This window comes from Puma concolor, chromosome B4 (genome assembly GCF_028749965.1).
Source record: "Puma concolor isolate L17-30 chromosome B4, mPumCon1.1.hap2, whole genome shotgun sequence".
In the NCBI taxonomy this organism is placed as follows: Eukaryota; Metazoa; Chordata; class Mammalia; order Carnivora; family Felidae; genus Puma; species Puma concolor.
In genome coordinates this window covers 46,117,969-46,143,663 of record NC_141673.1, presented here as the reverse complement: position 1 = coordinate 46,143,663, position 25,695 = coordinate 46,117,969, and the positions used below count along the sequence as shown (strand labels likewise).

Sequence of the window (25,695 nt, the reverse complement as noted above, 5' to 3'; positions counted from 1 at the left end):
TTTTTAAATTATTATTTTATGAGTACGTAATACATGTACATAATTCAGAATTCAAAGCACATTGTGGACTTAAAAAAAAGGGGCGGTGGTGACACCGCCTGAGTGGTTCAGTCACTTGGGCATCCACTCTTGATTTGGGCTCAGGTCATGATCTCATAGTTCCTGAGTTCAAGCCCTACATGGGGCTCTGTGCTGACAGTGTGGAAACTGCTTGGGATTCTCTCTTTCCCTCTCACTCTGCCCCTCCCCTGCTCATGCTCACTGTTTCTCTCTCAAAATAAATAAATAAACTTAAAAAAAAAAAAGCACACTGTAAACAGTGACTTCCTTTCCCTCCTTTGCTCCCTTGACACTCCCTTCACCTCCCCAGGAGACCACTGGTGCCAGTTTCCACTGCACCCTTCCAGGAGTAAACTGTGCAGACACAATTCTCTGTAAAGATCCCTTTAATTTGTATTGCAAAGTCCCAAGTCCCTTCACAGCTGCAGCCTTGAATGGATGGGGCACCACACGGGGAGTGCCGGTTCCTGCCCAAGCACTTTTCCAGGCATTGTCTTTGTAATGAAATCCCATTTCCTCAATTGAAAACCAACAGAGGGCAGATTCTCCACTTTGTGAAGTTCAACTTGGCCCCTGTGTTTGGTGCCTGTACTCGGCTTCCAAATAACCGCCTTCAATTGCCGAAATGTTGTAGTGGAGGCAGCGCTAATGAGACAAAGGTGAGCCCTGAAGACGCAGGTAGAAATGAGAGTGAAAGCTGCAAAAAGACATTATCTGAAAAAAGGATTTTATTTTCCTTTTCAGTCTGGGTAGAATGTATTTTGATATCCTAGCTCTCAACAAATATTGGGTTTTAAACATGTCTTTGGTCTTTTTCAGCATTTTACATTCTAAAGGCTCTGTGTTCTCTAAACTTGGCCAGATAGTGGAACTTTAATTTAAAAAGTGATGGCAGATTGGATTGGTTCCTTGGGGAGAGTTTTCTGGCCTGGAGGACAGCAGTGAACGTTCTGGAGAATCAGTGACTCCTGGTTTTCTTGGTTGGGAGGACTGACTTGCTTTTCCCTATGTTTCTACCTATATTGAAAGATTACTGGTTTTGCTAGAAGTGGAGATATCTCCTTCTCCCCTTATGCAGCACTCGGGGCACGGATTCTGCACATCACCATTGTGTGGCTGCATGCTTTGATCGGCTATGATCACACGCCACTTTGTCACTAATTGAGTATTGAAGTTTATAAATGATTTCCTTTAAATAAATCTATTGGGTCAAATTCAAGGTTATGCCAACAGCAGCGTCCTTCTCACTCAGTGGAAGGAGAGGGAAAGATGCAGAGATCCAGGGTGCATAGGTATGTGAGCATCACCCAGCATGTGAATTGTGGCACAGTCATTTGAGAAGGCCCACCATCTCCAGGTCTCCTCTCTGCCTCTCGGGGAAATCCACTGTGGCTGTGTCATAGTGCACCCTCTGGCCACCTCATCTTTTAGAACAGGGTTTCTCATCCTCAGCACTGTTGACAATTCTTCGTTGTGGAGGGCTGTCTTGTGCCTTGCACAATGTTTAGTAGCATCCCTGGCCTCTATCCACTAGATGTCAAGAGCACCCTTCCACTGAGGCCAGAGGTGACAACCACACGCGTCTGCAGATACTGCCAGTTTTCCCCTGAGGGGGGCAACATTGCCCCCAGTGAGAACCACTGTTCTAGAAGAAACCTGACAGGTCATGATGACGTTGTTGCTCTGTCTGCCAGTGATTGCTCTCTTTTCTTTGAGAAGCAGTCTGTAGACTTTGTTTCCTTTCTGAAACATAAATGCTGTATAGCATTCCCTTGTTTAACCTCCGTTGTTCTGTGTTGTGTGTAGAGAGAAAAGTCTGATCTCATTAAACGATAACTTCTGCTTCTCTTTCTGCCTCCTCCAAAACCGTATGCTCCGGTCACACTGCACTTCTCACCATACCTGTGATCCTGCTGGTTCATGCCCCTGCCCCTTTGCACAGGTGGTTCATTCTACCTGCAATGGCTCTGGTAAAATCCTTTTAATTCTCTAGATGAAAGCTCAGTCACAACCTTCTCTGTGAAGTTTTTGCTCGTACGAGCTGGATGATCCTGTAACACTTTGTGTCACTTCGATTATGGCACTGACAACACTGAGTGGTAATTAATTGCATGTGTCAGTCTCCTTCATAAGATTGCAATGAACTCAAAGCCGGTTGGCACAGGCGGTGTGGAAGCAAGGAGGTCAGACTGAGGGAGCAGTGGATCCCCAAACCTGGCATATAAGGTGAAAACTGAGTCCTGTGTGGGCTGAAGCCATGGACAGTACTGCTATCAGGAGGTGCCAGGTTCGAGATACACTCAGAGTCCCAGACCCAGTCAGAGATCCGTGGAGTGAGGGAGTACAGGGGAGTGAATCCTGCGGATTTATTTGAAGCCCTGGGCATGCACGGTGTGTTGGTGAGGCCTCTGTCGGAAAGGCTGCAGCCCTGTATTGGGGAGTGTCCTCCCCTCTTCCCAGTGGCTTTACTCTGATTTCAGGGACATGTCTGGACACCCTTTGACCAATTTTTACACATTCACTGTCTTCAGGCAAAACCCTGAACCTTTACTGGTGCAATTATAGGCAGCAACTGAAGCTGTGAGGATAAGTCACTTGGCTCAGAGGACCCTCTCTTCAATCACACCCGTAAGGGGCATCCTATCCTGCTCATCTATTTTGTGTTTGGGATAAGGATCGTTTCAGAATAAAAAAGTGGTTATTCACTGTGAAGCTGGAGAAGAAGGGCAAAAAGAAATGTGCAAGTTGTCCCCACCTCCCCCTTATTAAAATGAGGGAAAAAGAGCAAGAGAGGGAAGGAGGGAAAGAAACAGAGAGAGGAAAAGAGGGAACCAGTCTGCACTTTACATGGTGCTAAAAAGGTATATATTTCTGCCTTTGTGTAACTAACCCCAAATATTGTCCCACTTAAAAGGCAGGAAAGCTCATTGTCCTAACTTTAAAAATAATGTCATTCCAGGGTGCCTGGATGGCTCGGATCATGATCTCTCAGTTCGTGGGTTTGAGCCCTGCATTGGGCTCTGTGCTGACAATTCGGAGTCTGGAACCTGCTTCAGATTCTGTGTCTCCCTCTCTCTCTGCCCCTCCTCCATTCATGCTCTCTCTCTCTCTCTCTCTCTTTCTCAAAAATAAATAAACATTAAAAATAATGTCATCCTGTGACATGTTCTAAGTTATATTTGAACTAATATTTAAAATATTACATTAAGAAGAAGTTCTAGGAGATTGGCAACTCCTGCCAAGCACTAGTGCGGGTTCCCAAGGGACCCATGTAGGGGGATGTGTCATTCATGTCTGACATGAATGACATGTCTCGCCTCCCCCAGGGAGAAGAGTGGATCAGGGAGGCATCAGCATCTCTGGATTTGTCTCTAGAAGCTTCTTGCTGAAGTGGCTGTGATTCAGTTGAGGAGTCTCAGGCATACTGGGAGGAGAAGCAAATTGTAGGCAGGGACCTTTCCCTCACTCCCTGGTTTGGTCTCTGACATCAGGCTTCTTGTTCTTACAAGGTGCTTTGGATTTTCAGATGCAGTATGTATTCCACTCTCCCTAGCTCTGCTTTAGTTCCTTTGATTTCTCCTCCCTGGGCATGTCCTTCCAGGGGATCTGCGGTCTCTTGCTCATAGTTTCTACAGACTCCTTGAATGTGTTTTGTGCAAGGTGGTTGTTGAACATCTGCTAACCGAATTTGCATGTGCACATGTACTTGTGTATATGATTTTCAATTACATCTGGAGTCCTGATGCCCAGTGGTATCTTAGAAATGCAAAGCTCTATTTTTTTTTTAATTTATTTATTTTGAGAGAGTGAGTGAGCACATGTGCATGAGTGGGGAGGGGCAGAGAGAGAGAGGGAGAGAGAGAATCCCAAACAGGCTCTTCACTGTCAGCATGGAGCCTGATGTGGGGCTCCATCGTGAACCATCAGATCATGACCTGAGCAGAAGTCAAGAGTTGGACGTTTAACTGACTGAACCACCCAGGCACCCCAGAGCTCTTTTTTTTAATTTTTGATTTTTAATTTTAGCAAGAGCATGAGTGGAGGAGAGGGGTAGATGGGGGGGGGGGAGAGAGAGAGAGAGACAGAGAGAGACAGAGAGAGATTGAGAGATTGATTCTTTAAAAAAAAATTTTTTTTTTAACGTTTATTTATTTTTGAGACAGAGAGAGACAGAGCATGAATGGGGGAGGGTCAGAGAGAGGGAGACACAGAATCTGAAACAGGCTCCAGGCTCTGAGCTGTCAGCACAGAGCCCGACGCGGGGCTCAAACTCACAGACTGCAAGATCATGACCTGAGCCGAAGTTGGCCACCCAACTGACTGAGCCACACAGGCGCCCCGAGAGATTGATTCTTAAGCAGGGCATGGAGCCTGATGCAGGGCTTGATCTTACGACCCTGGGATCATGACCTGAGCTGAATCAAGAGTCAGAAGGTCAACCAACGGAGCCACCCAGGCTCCTCAGAAATGCAGAGCTCTTTAATAAGAAATATAGTTCAGGATGCCTGGGGCTCAGTTGGTTAAGCATCCGACTTCAGCTCAGGTCATGATCTTGAGGTTCATGAGTTCCAGCCCAGTGTCGGGCTCTGTGCTGACAGTTCAGAGCCTGGAGCCTGCTTTGGATTCTTTGTTTCCCTCTCTCTCTGTCCCTTCTCTGCTTGTGCTCTGTCTCTCTCAAAAATAAATAAATATTAAAAAAAATATATATAGCTCAAGAAAACCATATTCTTCTGGGGCCAAATTTCATGCTTTCCTTCAGAAGCTGTGTGGATTGACTGAAATCTCAGAAGTGAAGAAGGATAGGTCAAGAAAACCCTATTTTCTAAGGCTACATGCACACAAACACACTCACTCATTCACTCACTCACTCACTCCTGTATAGTCTGGACTAGTTCTCCTCAACATAGGCCAAACCCACCCTGATCTAGATTTCTGAACAGAGGTGGCCGAGGCCTCATGGTACTGTACTGGATGCCCTTTGAAACTTAAAACATTGCCAGGGCAGTGTTGAAATACACATCCATAGCACATGCCCTCTACCCCTTGTCTATTTCTCAGGGAGGAGCAACCAGGAATTTTAAATATAAATGTACATTCTCTGACATCAATTTTTTGAGGTCAAGCCAGTACAATATCTGTCTTTCCAGAAGAACTATTACCAAAGTAATAATGCAATTTTGTATCAGAAATGCCTTTTAAAAATGTTTTAGTGAAAACATTTAAAATATTCATTCTATTTTATTTTCAGATGTTGGGCTTAACATACTAGCAACAAAAATATACTTGGCACAGCATAGTATAAGCTTATTCAGTGAGGGAGTTCCTGACTCAGAGCTGCGCTGGGATGATTGATTATTCGGCACGTACTGATGTGGGTGTATCTTCTTCTGCTCTCTCCTGGTAGGCCACTTTTCAAATCACAGGGCGAACTTCCACCATTAGGAAATAATTCATGACACCACTGACAAATATTGCGATGTCTATTGCTATAATACAACTAAATGCATTCGCGTTGAGGAAATTCTCTCTTGTCACAGTTGAACATTTTAGGGGCAATTAATGTTATCTTTAAATATAACTGTTTTAAAGTTTTAAAAAGGCTTTGCAGTCAGGTGATTTTTCTTATAATTACTGCTGTGTTTCAATTTTATAAGAAAAATAAAAGTGAATTATTTCTGACAGTATTTTTCATCTGTTTCTAAGTAAAGTGAATGAGTTTTATGCTTAGCCTTTGCTTATTAGAACAACAGAACCCTCTCTAAAACTGGCAGAAGATGCCATTTATTTTCTTTCCTTGTGGCTCAGACATTAATCCTCATTTGTTAAGTGATAGCATCAGTAGGTAAAGACGTAGGTTTTCACATTTATAAGAAAGGTTGGCTGCTCCTCTCCTGATCTAACAGATGCCTCTCACTAGGTCTGTAATGAGAGGAAAATAGGATCTTTCTCTTCTCAATTTTCCCTCCTTGCTGCCATCTGAGAGATTCTGGGCATGTGAACTTGTCTGACTTAAGCCCTGACTGTTGTGGGTGTTTTTTAATATCGGGACTTGCTGAAGGCGAGTCCGGGCAAGGTCTTACCGCAGAGCTGGGAAGATAAGCCAGAACTTTATAGAGTTTAACCTTCATTCCTATGAACTCTCTTTAGCTTAAACCTGCTCTTTCCCATAGGAGTCTGGAGCGCAGGCAGAGCCAAGCTTCCTGCCTAGCCAACTGGCTTTCTCCACGGTGCTATTATCATTGTTGCTGTTCAGGATTACACAGAAGCGTTCTGTGTTCTCAGGAAATGGCACATTCTCAGAAAGCCAATCCCATCTGGCCTCCTTTTCTTGCATTTGAACCCAGAGCTCACACCCTCAGCAAAGCAGCCATCTTCCGCTTCAGGGCAAGTTTGGTTTGGGGTATTCCCAGGGCTAGTTAAGACATTAGAGGCCCCAAGACCTGAAAATATTGTCATTGTCTGTCTGTAACAGGTAATTTCAACAACATCTGTAGTAGCAGAAGCAATAATATTTTTTACTATTAACAAGTATATATTTATTGACTATTATGTACGAGGCACGATTTTAAGTATTGTATGTGGATGAACTCATTTAATGCAACAACCTTCTGAGTTGTTACTGTTATTATTCTGAGTTTCCAAATGAGGAAACTGAGGCACAGAAAGGTTAGGTAACTTGCTCAAGGTCACATAGCTGGTAAGTGGGTAGTCAGGATTTGAACTCAAGTAGACTTATAGCGTCAGCTTCTGTGAGATCAGCCAGTATTCTACGTTAAACAGCACCATTAAACAGGGAAACTCGAAACTTCTGCATATGACATTGAATAGCTTCTTTCTTGGTTTTCTAATCACCAATTTTATAGGACATAGTTGAGAGTAACAATCTTACTTTAATTTGGTGCCAGAACCTTAACTGCTGTATGTGCCTTTTGGATGATCTGGAGCTATGCAGGTCCTCTCCAGTCTTTGGTCGGTTGGGCTACCAGTCTTTGTTAGAATCCCACCCTCTCCTTTGATCTTCACAGGGCCAGAGCCTGCCCTATTTATCAGGAGGAGACGTTTCCTCTTTCACCAGGAAGGGGGAGGGGAAGGGGATAGTGCTTCACTAAGGTGTGGAAATGCAGCTAGAAGGCTGCTGTGTTTGTCTCCTCAGGTGGAAGGACCTAGGGGCTGCAGCACCTGAAATCCTGGCCCCACTATCAGCTCTCCACATGACTGTAGGCAGCCACTTAACCTCTCTGTGTGAGGGATAATGAAATAATGCTTTGATCTTTGCAGAGAAGAAAAGCTTTATATAAATACCAAATAGGTCCACTCCTTCTTGGTAGCTCTTAAATTCCTGGGGAGGCTGACAGGTCTCCTAAAATTCCAGCTTAGTTACAAGGCCACGTATGTTCCTTAAGCCTGGACTCCTAAGTTTTCAATCATAAAATTGGGTCTAGTTTTGTGAGGTGCCTAAAAGCAAATATACCCTAAGACTTTTTATAGAGCCTTTTGTCTCAAGTGTCCCAAGCACTCTAACAATAGATATTCCATGAAAAATAAAAAGTCCTATACATTATTTAAAGCCTGTGCATTTTGAAACCAAACTGTACCTAAGTGTCTGCTGGAGCTCTGTTTCTGTTCTTTTAGGCTGTTATCCGTTGTGACTTGGGGTAAAGCCTTCAAATATATATAAATATATATTAGTGGATTCAAAGCAGGATTCCTTCCTACCCACCTCCAAAGTTTGCCTAACGCCACACCTGAGCCACAATTCATGTTCCCTCAGTGCCATGTAGTCAAGGAGAAACTCATTTATGCACCTTCAGGTGTGGAAGACTGAGATGGCCTGGGAGAATTTTTTTTCAGGAATATTTGCATTTTTAAATTGCAAGTTCAGAAGAAGAAATTCAAAGTGATTGAAATTATTAGGCAGGGAAGACGTAACCACTGGTCATACCTCTTCACTGCTGTGCAGAGAGTTACATCTATTGACCTGTACAGAAGCCACCACCACCAAAGAGAAGGAAAAAGGGATCTACATTTCCCACACATGTTCTGTTGGGATGATTCCACTCATTTTTATGAGGGAGGCAGGGCTGTCATCATTTTACAGGTGGCAAATCCAAAGTTCAAAGAAGTCAGGTCGTTTCCCTGTGGCTCTACAACTAGGAAATAGCAAAACCAAGACCTAGTTCAATGCCCTTATGCTACACTGGAAATTAGGAAAACTGTACTTGCGAGCCACTTGGATTTACCTCGTTATGGAGCCGGAGAGCACCATCATCACCACTCCATTCAGTTGAGTTGAAATAGCACTTATCAAGTATCTATTATGTGCCAGGTGCCCCAAGACGAACATGGCATGACATCTGTCTTGGAGAGGATTACTAGATCTTGTTTAAGTGATAAAATATCTTCCGAAAGGGCAAACTTGCTGAGGTACAGATGTAGGTGTAAGTATAATTTAATGTAATATGATTAATGATACATAACTTGTTGGGAAATATTGTTTTCAATGGGTTATCTTAATCCTTGTTCAAGAACTCCATGAGATAGGGACCCATATAATCTCCATTCTAAAAGATGAGCAAACAGTCCATCTGTGCTGTCCAATGTGGTAGAGACATGGCTATTTAAATTTATTAAAATTAAATAACTATAAATTTAGTTCCTCAGTAGTGCTAGCCACATTTCAAGTAGCTACCATACTGGACAATGCAAATAAAGAATATTTCCAGCACTGCAGAAAGTCCTATTGCACAGAACTGCTCTAAGTCATTTGCCTATGCAGGAATGTGGGAAATGGACTTGGGTCTGACTTCAGAGTATATACTTTTAACCATTATGATATACTGTGTCCTTAATATTTAGTGAAATTTGGGGAGGGGGCAGAGAAAGAATTCAAAATTCCTTATTTTTTCAAGGAATAAGAAATATCTGAGATGATGGGGGAACTAAAGACATATCAATAGTTTCCCTTGCAACCCTTTTATGGTACGTGTAAGAGCTGCAAACTGTGTCTTTCACTGGATCAGGAAAGTTAGTACTTGCTGTTTGCCCTTTTATGGAACCGTAAGGTGGCTTTCTAAGAGTTATTCTAGGATTATGTCTTATTTACTTTTAAGCCTCACTTCCGAGCATAGTACTTGGTACATAACAGGCATACAATAAATGCTTCTTGAACAAAATTTCAAAAAAGATAACTATAATATGTTCTGTCGGTCTCAAAAGAATTGTAGTGAAGAAGAGTAACATTGGTGGCCTTCCTGATGATTCCTAGGGGGAAAAAAGTAAAGATTTCCTCTAGGGCAATATCCAAGTGCTCAGCTTCACAGAAAGAGGGCCACGTATCTATTTATCTATACTGCAATAGAGATAGAAGAGGGAGTGATCATAAGGGCTGCCTAAAATTTTATCTGGGCCAGATTTTACAGTATGCTATTTTAAATCTAAACCAAAGGAATTCCGTATTTGGCTCCAAGGAGATCACTGAAGGAAAATTGCCTCGATACCAAATGAAGTCCTGTTATCATCTCCTCGGTGCAGTAAAAACAAACCAAGTCACCCCCTTTTCAACGTGTCCCGGGGTGTTATCCCAGATTACTTGCACTCACCCACCAAATGTTGTGTGAAAGCTGAAAAAGATACCCAATTTTGCCTCCCAGCTCATCCTCCCGCACCATTTCACCAGTGCAAACTCCTCACCCCGCCCACTCATCTTGCTTTCCTTCCCTTCATGATTTAGCTAAAGCGTTGGCTTCTGTGTCATTTAGAACAAACAAAAACTATAGAAATATGGTTTAAAAGACAGATGCACTGATTTGGGATGGGAAGCAAATGTTGGATGCTGGCTCACTGCGTCCTAAAGGCTTTAATTTACAGCAGAAATAAAAAGGAGTTGTTCAACACGTAGCGTGAGGAGTCAGCTTTGAAAACTGATAAGAGGAGAAAAATGCCAGACTCATTTTGAATGTGAACTTAACAACCAGGACCCTTATTTCCCCGTAGCAAGATGATCGCAACTTTCTTAGAATGATTTAAGAATTCCCCTGAGGCACTTTGCCCAGGCCCCTTTGTGGGCCCATTTCAGCAGGCTTTAGAATCCTCCTAACAGGGCTTATCAGAGAAGATTCCAATTTAGAGCAGCAAAAGTTTAGAGTCTGATATCAGCTCTAGCTTTTCTTTTTCCTTTTTTTTTTTCAAAAGGAGACATGATGTTTTACAGTGTTAACAGTTTTGAAAGGTCCTACATTTCCAGTGAACAGAGCGCTTTTGTGAAAAGCCTTCTGAAAAGCATTATTCAGGCGAAAATGCATCAAAGGGATGTGAGTTAAAAAGAGAAAAGTTTGCCGATGTAGAGATTGGAGGCAGCATGTGCTGACAGGTGCAATTATAGCCAAATAATTGAATCTTTTTAGAGAGATCTGTTGTGATAAGGCAATAGTTGTGGACTCACCTTGGAACCCTGTTCATAATTAGATACTCAGGGGTCCGGCTGTGGATGATACAACCAATGGAGGGATCGTGAACTATGTTATATGCAGGACAGAATCACTGTTGTACTTTGTAAAATAGGGCGAAATGGCATGATTTCAGCCCAACGGAACCTAATTAATACAACGGTTGGAGACAAAGCTCAGCCTTTTCCCTCAGACTCCCAACAGTCTGTAACAGTTTTCAGCCTCTAAAAATCATAGTCAATCCAAGCTTCTAGATCCTTTGGTGTCAAAGAAACTAAAAAAAAATGTCAATTTTTCAAAGCTAAGTAATTGCTTTTATTAGTAACATTAAAAATCTCTTTGTTGTTTGCTTGAAGAGTTTCTGGGCACTTCTGTTACCTTTGTCTACACTGCACATCTAAGCCAAAGACTGGGATAGGGAATGATCTGGTGTTAATTTCTGAGAATGTTGCACCAAAGTCATGAACGACAATAAGCTTGTTTCTGGTCTTGAAATATGGGTGTGCAGAGCCTTGGCTCAATGAGAAGTGGACTTGCTGTCCATATTGTCCATGCTGCATGCACACTTGCTCAGGAATCTGAGCTGCAGGTCTTTCTCAGGGTCTCTGTGTGGACACAGAGCTGAGAAGAAGACACAGACTACTGAGATACAACACAAATCATTTCTACTTATCACAGGGCAGAGGGCATCTCTCACGCTCCATTAGTAATTCTGTTAGACATCTTGCTTCAGGCTTTCCTTCTTAAGGAAATAGTGTATTCTGCCATATTGTATGATTTCTTTCTGTCAGATTTATTTCTTTTATCCTCTTCTCCATATAGTTGGATTACCTTGTCATTGCAATGTGATTAAAGGTTCTTAAGGTGGCTGAGAATTATAGGTTTCTGATAATGACACCTTAACTTAAAATCTAGGCGTTAGTTCCTTTTTTATTATAGGGAATTGACTCCTTAATGTCTTTGGATCTTAGTGTTTTCCTTCTTTTTTCCTTTGTAGTTGCCAACTTTTCACTTTTGCTTCTATCTTCATGTTTTTGAATTCCATTAGTACCTAGGTAGATAGAAGACTGTCCTCTGCAGTAGCCTTCTCACAGTACCTGTCCCATAGTAAGCATTCAATATGCATTGGTCACAATAATCACTATTTTAGTTTCTGCTTACCTTGTTTGTTTATGTCACCTTCAGTACTTCCCCACAGTTTGACATCTGGTCTAGTTTTGGAATTATTATTGTCATCTTTTCTGCCTGGATAGGGAGGGGTGCTTTAGTATTTACATTATAAGCTACAATGGAGTTATTCAGATTTATCCATGGTGGGCCACTCAATCCTAATTCCAACACCAGTGCAGACTGCATGGCCTTTCATTAATTTTTTTTTTAATGCTTATTTTTGAGAGAGAGAGAGAGAGAAAGAGAGAGAAATAGAGTGCAAGCTAGGGAGGGGCAGAGAGAGAGGGAGACACAGAATCCAAAACAGGCTCCAGGCTCTGAGCTGTCAGCACAGAGTCAGAAATGGGGCACGAACCCACAGACCACGAGATCATGACCTGAGCTGAAGTCAGATGCCCAACCGACTGAACCATCCAGGTGCCCCTGCATGGCCTTTTAAAAAAACAGGAGCACGTCTATAGGGTCCACTCCCAGCATAGAACTTTTAGACCTTTAACTGAATCAAATGCACGTGAAGAAGTGATTAACTACCTAGTGAACTATTTTTCACCACCTTTCATTATTCCTCAGTATTATGATGTCTTTTCAGTGGAATTAAATTTGAGCAGCTCAAGATTACATAATCACATTGAGTGTTAGTTTCATGTCCTTGCTGCTTGAAGCCTGCTAGTAGAGCTCCAGAGCATCATCTTTCTGACAGCGGGTCTCCACCTTGGCTGTGCCTTCTTAGCACCTTCAGCGCCTTTAGAATAATGCAGATACTCTGGTCTATCCCAGAGAGTCTGACTGAATTGGTTTTAGATAGGACTCATCTTAAGATAGATATTCTTAAAAATTCTCCTCAAGGAATGGGGGGCCACTGGGTGGCAGGAAAAGAGATTCACAACATACTGACTACATTTGCACTTGTGCTAACCAACTTGGTTAAGCTCTCTCCCAACCACGTAAGCTGTGCCCCCTCACCCATCCCTTCTCATTTACTCCACATCTTCCAGTTAAAACAACAGAGCAGAAAGAGGACAGCTGTTTAAGTTGGAGGAATTTGATTTCAAATCTTGTCTTTTATTGAGACTGTGACCTTGGAAAGATAGTTAAATTTATATGAATTTTAGTTTCCCCATTTATCAAATGGCAATAATAAGTCTTCTTTGTAAGTATAGATAAATTAATATGATACAAGAGCATTTAGTACAGTACCCAACACATAATAGGAGCTCAGAATATGTTAGCTTTCTTTTCTCCCTTCTCTTTTTAATTTCTTTATAGGTCAAATGAAGGGCTCAGATAATATTTGAATTCTCCTTATTCCCTAGAATCCAATGAGTCTGATTCTCTGCCTTAAATAATATGAGTGGAGAGTAACTGCCATCTTTCTTTTCCACAAATCCAGTTCTGTGTAAAAAGAAAGCTATTGGCACACAGCTGACAGGGAATAAATTGGGAATTTCTTTTAGTATCCCATCTACACATTCTCCTTTGGCTACCCTTTCAACCTGACGTATCTGTGAAGTGGCTAGCCAAGGCTGGGGATGTGGTTTGAGTTGTGGGAACAAGATTTTTTGACTGAGTAATGCCATCTGTTTTATATGGGCATCAGTCTTGTACCCTTGACCACCATTCACTTGCTTCAACCATGTAACCACCCAATGTACTTTATACTTATGATAATAGTGGTAGCACCTGGCATTTATATTTTAGCACCTATTGAAAGTGATACACTTCAGAGGAGGCCAGGTGAAGTCAAGAAACATCTTTCAAAGACTACCTGGCTAATTACTTTTCGTCAAGAAAATTAAGTATTGCAGCTTCTCGATCCATTCCCAGAGAGTCATAGGAGAACTCATTCTAATATAGCTTGGTATCAGGGAACAATGTGTGATTCGTGGCAATGACTCAGGAAGGCATCTGCCTTGCTTCACTGTGACACATACTTGCCTTTGCCTGATCATTTGGCTCCAAATGGAAGCTCAGGCAAATGAGAACAGACCTAAGCTTCTATTATTACCTAGTTCAGGCTGCCCAAAGCAGAGGACTGGGAAGGTTTTCCAACGTGCAGGCTCAAGGGAGTTGCCTGTGTAATAGGCAGATAAGTTCTTTATGGGAAAAGTCACTTTGATGATGACAATATAATCCCTCTGCTGTTTTCTGCTGTCCGCAAAGTGTAACATGGCAGGCGGTGCAACTTAAGTGTTAAAAGCAACAGTTTAGAAATCACCACAAGCTGGATTAAAATTTTGGCTTTATCCTTACAGCAAACTTTGTCTGTGAAGGGCCAGCTAGTAAATATTTTAGGCTTCATGGGCCATCTGGTCTCAGTCACAACTACTCAACTCTGCCGTTCTAGTCTAAAGGAGCCACAGACAATACATAAATGAATGGGCATGGCTGTGTTCCAGTTAAACTTTATTTACGAAAACAGGGAGTGGGCTAGATTGGCCTGCGACTGTAGGTTGCCCATCCCTGCTCTATAGGCTTTTGCACTAAGAAGTTACTTTAATTCTCTAACTTTCCCTTGAGGGTTAAAAGAGACAGTATTTGTCATAAAACACTTCCCATGTGGTTGGCATATGGCAAGCACTTGAAAATAGTGGTTGCTATCAACTTATTAAAAATATAGTATATCACACGATTTAAGATGCCATGAATTGTGAGGTGTGGCTGGATTTCAGAGATGTTAAAAGGTGATAAAAAGTTTTAGAACTGATGAAATTTGGTAACGGTAATTGATCATAGTAACAAGGTTCTATTTAGGATTTTAAGTCTTGTTCTACCAGTGACAGTTTGGACTTCCTGTATAACATGTTTTTATGATGTTTTTCTTGTCAGAGATACATGTCATGAACTCCTGGGACATGTTCCACTACTCGCGGATCCTAAGTTTGCTCAGTTTTCACAAGAAATAGGCCTGGCATCTCTGGGAGCATCAGATGAAGATGTTCAGAAACTAGCCACCGTGAGTTCTTTTTCAATGAAAAAAACTGTTCTATTTATATCCATTTGTAAGGTAAACAAAGCTTTAGAGTCATTCATGATGATTACAAGGCAAATATTATGGAGAAGGCATGGTGACTTCAGTGATTACTGTGTTGTGTTCCTTTGATGTACAACGTGTTCTTAGCTTATCAGCCATTAAGATGTTTATATTTTATCCTTCTTGTTCAAGGAGTGGCTAGAGAGTAAATATTTTAGGCTCGCAGCTCATAAGGTCTCTGTCACAACTACTCAGTTAAGTCACTGTGATGCAAAAGTAGCCAGAGGCAGTATGTAAATGAATGAATGGTGGCTGTGTTCCAATAAAACTTTACTTATAAAAGCTGGCAGTGGGCCACGTTTGGCTTGTGTGCTGAAATTCGTTGACTTCTGTTCTAGTTCAATGTTTTTTTCCCTAGAAACATTAGGAATACTAAAAGTTATGCATTTATGAAAAAGTAGGGGTTGTACTTGAGGTTATCACTGATTAGTGAATATGGGTGTGGTCAGACACAATTTGAGACAGCCATGAGAAGCTTAGGCTAAACAATTATTATAAGTACAAAACCAAAGAAAGATTTAATAGTTAATATGTTCTCAACAAGGTATTTTTCTCAAAACAAGCAATATGAGAGGAAAAATGTCATGTTGGTGGCTTCCTTTAAGATGCAAATCTAGCAAGCATATCTACCTTACCTTAACCCCATTTCGAAGAGACCAGGGTAAGAAAGAACAACTTTAGCACACTCACTTACACAGGGGCCAGTCCATTTGCCTAAATGAACAAAGCTATCAGAGGAATTAAAAATGGAAGCTTAAGTTGTGTGTATTTGGTATAGATACACATTGATGTCACATCAGGCATGTAGGGATATTCTTCACTCCTACCAGGAAATACATGCTCTAGATTTCTTTTCTTTTCAAAAAAGTTTTTTGTTTTGAGAGAGAGAGAGAGAGAGAGTGAGAGAGAGAGAGAAGCACGTGTGTGTGAGCAAGCACAGGAGGAACAGAGGGAGAAAGAATCTTACATTTTTTTTTTTAACCTTTATTTATTTTTGAGAGAGAGACACACACAGAGTGCGAGTAGGGGAGGAACAGAGAGAGAGGGAAACACAGAATCCAAAGCAGGCTTCAGGCTCTGAGCTGTCAGCACAGAGCCCAACGCAGGGCTCGAACCCACAAATTGTGAGATCATGACCTGAGCCTAAGTTGTACACTTAACCTACTGAGCCACCCAGGCACCCCATGAGAGAATCTTAAGCAGGCTCCACACTGAGCACGGAGCCCGATGCCAGGCTGTTACTCATGACTGTGAGATCATGACCTGAGCTGAAATCAAGAATTGGACTTTTTAAATTTTTTTTTTTTCAACATTTATTTATTTTTGGGACAGAGAGAGACAGAGCATGAATGGGGGAGGGGCAGAGAGAGAGGGAGACACAGAATCGGAAACAGGCTCCAGGCTCCGAGCCATCAGCCCAGAGCCTGACGCGGGGCTCGAACTCACGGACCGCGAGATCGTGACCTGGCTGAAGTCGGACACTTAACCGACTGCGCCACCCAGGCGCCCCAAGAATTGGACTTTTAACTGACCGAGCCATCCAGGCGCCCCTCCTACATTTCTTAAGACAACTGGCCCTTTCAGTTCATCTTTTGTTTCCTAGTTTTCATAGAGATATAAGAAATGAGAAATGTTTTTCTAATAAGAGAAGCAGCAGTGCAAAAGCCATGCTGTTAGTGTCAATGTAGAGATGAATAATTAGTGGGGTCAGTGGGGGCTTCAGTAAACCCATTAGAGCCTACTGCCGAAGGCAGGTCCTCAGTTTTCACTGGCAGCTGCCAGACAGGAGTGCAGGCTTTGTGTTGCCAGTTCTCCAAATTTTTGAGAGAGATTGGAAATCTAGATTTCTAAATGAATTTAAATGATTTTAAGATTTTGGCTCATAAAAAACATTGTGAGCTGAGGAAAATATATTTGTAGACAGAATCAGGATCTTAACTTCCAATTTGCAACCTCTGCCCTAGGGAATGTATCTCATGTATATTGGCTATCTATTACTGCATAATAAATAACTCCAAAACTTAGTGGCTTGAAACAGCGAACATTTGTCATCTCATAGTTGGTGTTTGGGAATTCGGGAGCATCTTAGCCGAGTGGTTCTGGCTCAAGGACGCTCCTGTGGTTGCTGTCAAGATGTGGGCTGGGGCTGCAGTTATGTGAAGATTTGGGAATCTTCTGCCAAGAGAGTTCACTCATGTGGCTATTGGCAAGTCACTTTCTCTAGAGCAAGTAATGGGGGAGGGGGAGGAGGAGAAAGAGAGAGATCGATGTGGGGAGGAAGTTGTAATGACTTCTCTGACTTGATCACATGTTGCTCATGTCAGCCATATTATGTTCGTTAGAAGGGACTCACACCAGCCCACGTTGAAGGGGAAGGAGATTAGTCTCCACCTTTGGAAGAAAGGAGTGTCAGAGTGTTTGTAGACATGTTTTAAAACCACCACACCGCTGAGTTCTGTTATTTAATTCTCAAACCTTGGCTCTGTCTTTAAACTCCACGTTTTAGAACTTTTTCCGTGCCTGGAACATTTCCCTTGAAATTTTCCTGGTTTCAGCCTTTAACCCCCTATAACTTGTACTCTTCATCAGGGATGAATGTACTGCTTATTTGTCTGACTCTGAACAATCACAAATTGGGATTCAACTCTGCCAGGCTCTGTGTGTGTCCAAAGAGAGGACGTGAAGGAATAAGGTAGGGCTGCATGGATGTGAATGTAGGTAGATCCTAGTGAGTGATCTTATTTCTTTTTTAAAAGCAGTAACAAAAAAGTAGGTTTGTTGGCTTTTATTTTTACACTCCATAAAGTGATAATTAATTAAGTCCATCGTTCAAACTAACATTCACCAAGAATATAACATGGTCCTCACGTTTGGGAAATTTGTAGCCTGTATAGGTAAAACTAAGATTTTTCAGAGGAGAGAAAGTTTGTACTGGGTCCCGAAAGATGAAAAAGTCAGCCAAGTTGCAAAGGGGGAAAGGGGGGGGACCTGAGGGACAGTTTCAGCCAGAATAAGAAATCTCTCTGATTTGGGGACCCAGCAGGGAATGCCTGCTCACCAGATTGCAGGGCCATGCTGAAAACAAGGATTGCCTTTTGTATTAGATATCTATCACTACTGTTAACAAATTACATATGACTTAAAACAACACAAATTTGTTATCTTACAGTTTCATTAAGCTTAGAAGTTTGACACAATTCTCATTGAGCTAAAATTAAAGTGTTGGGATGCCTGGGTGGCTCAGGTGGTTAGGCGACCAACTCTTGATTTTGGCTCAGCTCATGATCTCACGGTTCATGGGATCAAGCCCTGTGTTGGCTGACAGCACAGAGCCTGCTTGGGATTCTCTCTCTTTCCCTCTCTCTGCCCCTCCCCCATGCTTTTGCTTGCTCTCTCAAAAAAATAAGTAAACATTAAAGAAAATAAAATTAAGGTGTCAACAGGGCTGTGCTCCTCTCTGGAGGCCCCAGGGGAGAATCTGTTTCTTTGCTTTTTCGAGTATCTAGAGGTTGCTTGCATTCCTTGGCTCATGGACCTCTTCCTTTGTCTTCAAAGCCAGCAACGTTGCAACTCTCTGATCTCTCTGCCATTGCCACATCTCTCTTCACTGACTGAAGCTGGGAAAGGTGTTTTGTTTTTAAGGACTTATGTGATTAGATTGGGCCCTGCTGGATAATTCACAATAATGTCACCATTTCATGGTCCATATTCTTAATGATATCTGCAAACGTAATACTTTCTAGGGATTAGGGCAGGACATCTTTGGGGGGAGCATTATTTTTTGTTTCTATACTTAATTTGCAAGGAAAAAAATGAATACTTGAATACTTGTATCTTGAAACCTATTATACTAGGACCAGTAAATTTATAGGATGAATATGTTTTCTTTTGGAACTTACATTCCTTAGCATGATTCTAATACCCTTGGCTATGATTGCCTTAGGTCCAACAGCTAAAAATGCTTCCGTCTGTTAGAGATCATTGGGTCATTAATCATGTTTCTCTCTCTCATTTTTTCATTGCCTTTTTCCTGGAATATACATGTACTTCTGCAAAAGCCAATCAATGGTTAGTCTTTAAATGGCTAAAGAATCCTAGGTACCATGAGGTAGGAATAAGAAAAAGACAAAAAGGTATACTTGCATCAAAGAGCTTTTTGACCTTTCATCCACAAAAGTATGAAAATCCAGAGTCAGTGTGAGCTTTTATTAATATATGTGAGAAGGTATGCAGAAGAAGTGGATTTAAGGTGAAGCTTCCAAATGCGTTTGAGTTCTGAATTCAGTGGTGGAGACTGGGGTTCAGAACTGGGAGCAGAGGCCAGCAGTTTCATTTCTTCTTCTTTTCAAAAAACATTTTTATTTAAATCCAAGTGAGTTGACATGTAGTGTAGTAACGGTTTCATGAGTAGAATTTAGTGATTCATCACTTATATACAACACCCAGTGCTCATCACAAGTGCCCTCCTTAGTGCCCATCAGCCATCTAGCCCATACCCCCTACCTCCCCTCTAGCAACCCTCAGTTGAGTCTCTTATGATTTGCCTCCCTTTCTGTTTTTATTTTTCTTTCCCTTCCCCTATGTCCATCTGTTGTGTTTCTTAAATTTCACATAAGACAGGTTCATTTCTATGTAGGAAGTAGCTGGTGACAGGTTAAGGAGGATCAAGTGTCCCCCAAGGGAGCCAAGAATCCTGCCTGGAATCTTGCAGTAGCTTTGACAGTTAAAAACAAAACAAAACAAAACAAAACAAAACAAAACAAAACAAAACAAAACAAAACCCAAGAGAGTAAAACTTGCAAAAGACTTTAACACAAAGATTTTGAACCTCTTCTAAATGCAGTGGAGAGTTGGTGGGGTGGGGGGAGTGGAGGGGGGAACTCACCATGGTTTTGTCTGATCTACTCATTTCTCTTTTTCTCATATTGCATGTGCCCCCACCCCAGCTCCCTTTGATTTCCTGCCTCTCACAAGCCTTGTGATTCCAGTTCCTTCCAGCTTTATAGACTCTACCCCTCTACTCTGAAAAGTGTTTCGCAGGGGCACTCAGTTGGTTGAACATCTGACCCTTGATCTTGGCTCAGGTCATGATTTCTCCATTCGTGAGATCGAGCCCCATGTCAGGCTCTGCACTGACAGTGTGGAGCCTACTTGGGATTTGCTCTCTCCCCCTCTCTCTCTGCCCCTCCCCCCTCAAAATAAATAAATATAAACATTTAAGAAAAAAGAAAAGAAAAGTGTTTCGCAGACCAAAGAGAAATTTGGAAAGCTTTTCCTGCATGCTGTGGGGAGTATGGGGGAGAGACTCACAGTGTGAGGAGGCTAGGGAGGGAGATTTTCCCTGAAATGCTCCTAAAACTGTTGTTGACTTTAGAAACCATAACGCATCTCTCAGTCAGAAACAAAGTGAATGGGAAACTGCTGGAAGTTGGTTTTGAAAGAAAGAACAGATTCTGGCCAGGCCATTTCAAAGTAAACCTTTGAATACATAACCTATTGGATAACGTGCATATTAATGACTCTCAAGCCATATACTGTAGCTAAAAGCCCAATTTAATGACCCAGTTGCAAAGACTAAGAGATTAAGGGCTGACTACGGCCTCACTGGGAGGTGTAAAAAGTCCAGTGGTAGGGGGAATAGTGTTGGTTGGGAGGCCTCTTAACTGTCCAGATGAGAAATGGACATGTTATTAGCTGATTTCCTCAAAGTTGTTCCCATTAAGTCCCCTGAAGATGTACTGGAGTAAAATGAGAGATGAGATGTACCAAAGGAGAAAAATCCATAGAGAGGACAAATGGAAAACCACAGAAATCACTATTTATGCAGCACAATGAGACAGGCCATATTATTCTTTTACTCTAGGTGAGATTTATATTATTAATGACTCTGTTTATATAGTGCCTGCTTTTCCTTGTTTAGTGAATTTAAGCACTTAGGAAATAGGGAGTAAAAGCAGACACTTAATAACTTTCTGTGATGTGCTGTCAACAAATCCATCCAAGGAAGAAAACAACGTCCAGTAGGACTAATTGGCCACCACTAAATTCTGTTTCATCCAAAGCTGCTTTTGAACTTCTGGGTCTGATTTCAGAGGGACCAGGCTATTTGCCTATAGCGATATTGCTTCTTCTTGCTATATTTCTACATGATATTTATTTTGACATTTTAATAATGCTTAGCTTTGAGAATGAAGCTATCTCTGCTGTTTATGTAGCCAGTGGTTTCTATGCTCTGAGAACCATTTAAATGAAACTCTTTTGTATCTGAAGAAATTGATGATGATGCTTGGTAAATGTATTTCAAATGCATTGTTATACATGTAAATAATTTGCCCTCTGGTGGATAAGGAATAAGGCCACTGGTTTTGGCAGCTGCACTCTTTTTATACTCATCATAGCTGTCCGGGGTCTGTGCATGATAGATATGCAAAAATATTCCCAGTAAGGGCTGCTTGGAGTGTGCTATGATTTTGAGACGAGCCATTTCCCACCGTAGTGCTGGCTTAAGTGGATTTAATAGATTAGTGTCTTCTTTAAGGGTTGTAAACTTAAATGCCTTCAGGGGCCAGATAGGTAGCAAACATATGTGAAACAGCCTGATATACGATAATAAGGAGTGTAGGAGCCTGTGGAGAACTGGAGAATGCACATTACATCTAAAGGCCTTCATATCCAGAAATTAAAATAAAACAAAATGTTCTTTGGCTACAAACCATGTCTGCAAGCTGAAACAGAACGAGGCTCTCAGTCCCCAGCCCTTGTATCTGAGGTTAGAGTACATGTTAGACCTATCATCATTTTTGAGGGACCAACCCATGCTCGGTTCATCTCTTGTCATAGTGGATGTTCTTAATTACTGTTTGCTGACTATTTTTCCTAAGAAAATAGTGTTCTCTAGAGGGAAGTTTCCTATCACTGTTGAGAGATGACTGGTTTTGAATTAAACTGCAAACAGTTACAAGCATGATTGCCATGCATGTGGGCTGAGCACATGTCAAAAGTTTATTTAACTAATTAATGAGGGAAAAGCAGGATGATAAATGCAGCTCAAGGAAGAATTTGTGAGACTGAGACCATATCGTCCCTGAAAGAAAGAACCTGGAATAAGGTGCAAAGTCGTTTGTGTTCTATGGGCAAAAACTACATAACCTTGAGGTTGTCTTTTCTCCCAGGCAGAAATCATTTGCGTGTCTAGTGGACAAAAATAACTTGCGATTTATCTATCTTCACAAGTTACCATCTAACTTCACAACGTCTGGGCCCTAATGAGTAGTAAATAGGAAGTCGGGAAAGCTTATGTTCCCTAGATTAATGCTGCTCAAACCATAATGTATATAAAATAAGTTAGGGATGTTGTTAAAAGGCAGATTCTGGTCAGGTAGGTCCAGCATGGGGCCTGAGATCTGGCATTGTTTTGTTTGTTTGTTTTTGTTTCTTAAAATTTTTTAAAGTTTATTTATTTATTTTGAGAGAGACAGAGACAATGTGAGCAGGGGAGGGACAGAGAGAGAGGGAAATTGAGAGAGAGAATCCCAAGCAGGGATTCAATGACACAGGGCTCAAACTCAGGAAACTGGGAGTTCATGACTTGAGCCAAAACCAAGAGTTGGACACTCAACCAACTGAGCCACTCAGGTGCCCCAAGATCTGGCATTTCTAACAAGATCCCAGGTAATGCTGATGCTGTTAGTCAAAGAGGGTCAGTTGACCTGATAGGCCCGTGGGCCTATTAGACAATGCTTGAATGTTTCATTCAAAAGACACATGGTAATCTTCCAGTCTTATTTCCATATTTTGATACTTTTTTTCTACAAGCTGGATTCATAGAGTATTGGGAGATTAATATTGTGTAATATGAGATGAGTTTATTTAGGACTTAGTCTGGGCCTGAAAATGAATGCTTGCATCTATGAGCGCCATGTCATTGGTTCTGTTTTGAGTGTCTACTCTTAAACTCCCCTGCTGCTTGCTCTTTGACCACATGACTTATATTATCCAATTTTATGGGAATGCATAAACAGAAACTTGCTGATTAAGTGGATTTAGGAATCAGTCCTAGAAAAATATCGATTTCGCTTCCCTCCCAATGTTGGGAAATGTAAAGGGGTGCCTTTCACCAAATGGTGCTTCCCATCTATGGTGTGTCCCATCATGCAGATGGTTTCTGTTCAGTCTATTCATTTCTCACATCATGGAGGCATTTGCAACAGACAAAGCTGTGCACCATTTGTAAGAGAAAGCAATCAGTATGAATACACCTCAGATGTTTCCAAGCAGAATAAATTGGCCTCTGGCCTAGTTGGAATTTTCTCTCTACAGAGAGTTTTAGGTCATCCATTCAGTTCTGTTGACCCTGACACATACTTACCTTCACTTCATGATTGAGGGTTTCTGTCACTGGGTCTTGGGAAAGCTGATGAGAGAAGAGTCTTGGCCAATGGTAATAAAAGAATAAGCACTCTTTCCCAGAATATGTTCCCAGAACATTAGTCTCATGAAATGTTATTATGGGTTCTAGAAAAGAAGGGATCTATGGGCAAATATATTTGGGAAACATTGAGTTAAAAAAAGAAAACAGCTTTGTTTTTTAAAGTACTGAGATTTTTCAGGGACTCTAATGTGATAATGTGTAGGGTGAATCCCCACAGGCGATAAAAAACTTACTTCTCCAAACTTACCATGTTTTCCCTGTTTTAAGATGCCATTGATTGTAAAATATACTCTTAATTCAATAGCTTGTTCTAAAGGGGAAAAAAGATTTAGTTAGCAAAATTTTTGATATTGTTTGTAAGATAATGTTAAAATGTAAAAACAGTGAACTTAAGAATTAAGAAAGTACATTATATGATTGCAGAAGTCTCTTTTTATGGAACACGTGTTAGCATCCTATGCTATTAATATTCCAAGGAACACAGTTTAGGAGATACAAATCTAGAATGATTTTTGAAAGGGGAGAATTCATTGTGAACAGAGACCCGATCACCAGCTTAACTTTTTTTCTACAAAAGGATTGTCAGGAAATTAGTAATATAAGGTTCTGTTTGTATTTTATCAAAACAAATAATTTATTGGTTCCAAGTAAAAGAGTTTGCATTGATTGGGGCTTTTGATGGTCATGAATCAAGTGTGCTTGAATTTCTAGTTATAACCAGGACTTTCTCATGCTGAGAATAGTAATGAAATGTAGTCAGTCTTAAACTAATAATCGACTATAATTCACACTAGAAATGTAATTGTAAAGGTAACCTTAGTTTATGAATTGCTAATTAATATTTTCCTGCCTGTGGGAGGACATTAGCTTGTTTCCCGGTCTCACATCTTTGTCTACCTGGCTCAGAGTGGGGAACTTATGTATGCTTTTTTTTTTTTTTAAATTTTTTTTTTTTACGTTTATTTATTTTTGAGACAGAGAGAGACAGAGCATGAATGGGTGAGGGTCAGAGAGAGAGGGAGACACAGAATCTGAAACAGGCTCCAGGCTCTGAGCGATCAGCACAGAGCCCGACGCGGGGCTTGAACTCACGACTGCGAGATCATGACCTGAGCCGAAGTCGGACGCCCAACCGACTGAGCCACCCAGGCGCCCCTTATGTATGCTTTTAAAAGACTTACGCCCAGCTCTAGTTCTTTCTGAAGATGGATGACATTAAAAATGACCATTTTAGTATCTCTACAGAAAGCTTGCAATAAGCCCCAGGCTTATTTATTCCATGCGGAGTCTTTGAACTAGTTCAGCTGTTTGGATCATTTGATACAAAGCTGACAAAAAGCTGGAAGGAATGCACTTTTATACATTCTTAATTGAGATGTTTGGGCAGATGACCAGTGTGTGTATTATTTCTGAGTAACTTAATTAAAAGTTAATAGTATCTATTCCAACTCATTACTTTCACTTTTATGTCTTCTGTGCATATAGAAAAATTGTAGAACCTACAAGGTGCTATATTTCTTCAGCTAGCCCCATAGAAGCTTAACTTTTTCAGTGTTTTCCCTTTGTGTTTTTTTTTGCCTGGGTGCTCTAAGACCACACTTCCTTCTGACTATCTCTCTTCTGAGAACTTTGATATCAGAGCTAAGGCTATTTTCTCTCTCTGTTTGTGTATGTTTCACTTATGATATTGCCATTATGAGGTGCCTTGCCAGCTATGGTGAGAACACCACGGTTATTTGGAATTAAAAAAGTGAGCTGTACATTGCCCACTATGGTTAGAAACAAATCCATTTGTAACCCAGAATAGTTGTGTATTTTTGCAACTCAAATCTTTCTTCGTCATTTAAAATTGTATCCTAGGGGCTTCAGAGAGCCATCGTGTAACTGCAGACGAGGGAAAAAAAGCTCAACAACCTACTTTAGATATTTGGAGACTCGTAAAAATAGAGCTGCTTTGGTAGCTATTCGTTCTGTGCTGCGAGTGAGCTCTGTGCCCACTTAATTTTATTCATGCAGGAGCACCGCAGGCCCGCCGCTGGAGTCCCTCAGCACTTGATGAACCTGCTTTTGGGGTGTCTGGTGGGCAGTATGCGGTGTGGTGTGATGTGCTGGAAAGGGCCTAAACCCGAAGCTGGTCCAGTGGGCTTGAGTTCCAGCTTTCTTCACTTTCCCCAGCTTGCCTGAGATATGATTGACATATGTTGTGGCAGTTTAAGGTGGACAATGCACTGATTTGATATATTCATATATTGTGGTCTGATCAGTTAGCTAATACCTGCAACGTGTCACAGAATCACCATTTCTTTTTTGTGAAGATATAGTCTCTTAGTGACTTTCAAGTATATAATACAGTATTATTAACTCTAATCATCATGCTTCACATTAAGATCCCCAGAAGTTATTCATCTTACAAACTGGCCGTTTGTACCCTTTGACAAATACCTCCCCATATCCCTCACTCCCTAGCTCCTGGTAACCACCAATCTAGTCTCTGTTCCTAAGAGTTTGGCTTTTCTATATTCCACATATAAGTGAGATCGTACAGTATTTGTCTTTCT

At 41.3% G+C, this 25,695-nt stretch overlaps 1 protein-coding gene across 1 annotated transcript in view; it reads left to right on the top strand.

The window, feature by feature from the left end:
* The window catches only part of TPH2 (tryptophan hydroxylase 2), a 105,626-nt gene that overhangs the window by 49,793 nt on the left and 30,138 nt on the right, over positions 1-25,695 (top strand). The window contains exon 8 of the mRNA XM_025926348.2: positions 14,502-14,628. Coding sequence (XP_025782133.1) covers positions 14,502-14,628 — 127 coding nt within the window. The remainder of the gene's footprint in view (positions 1-14,501; positions 14,629-25,695) is intronic.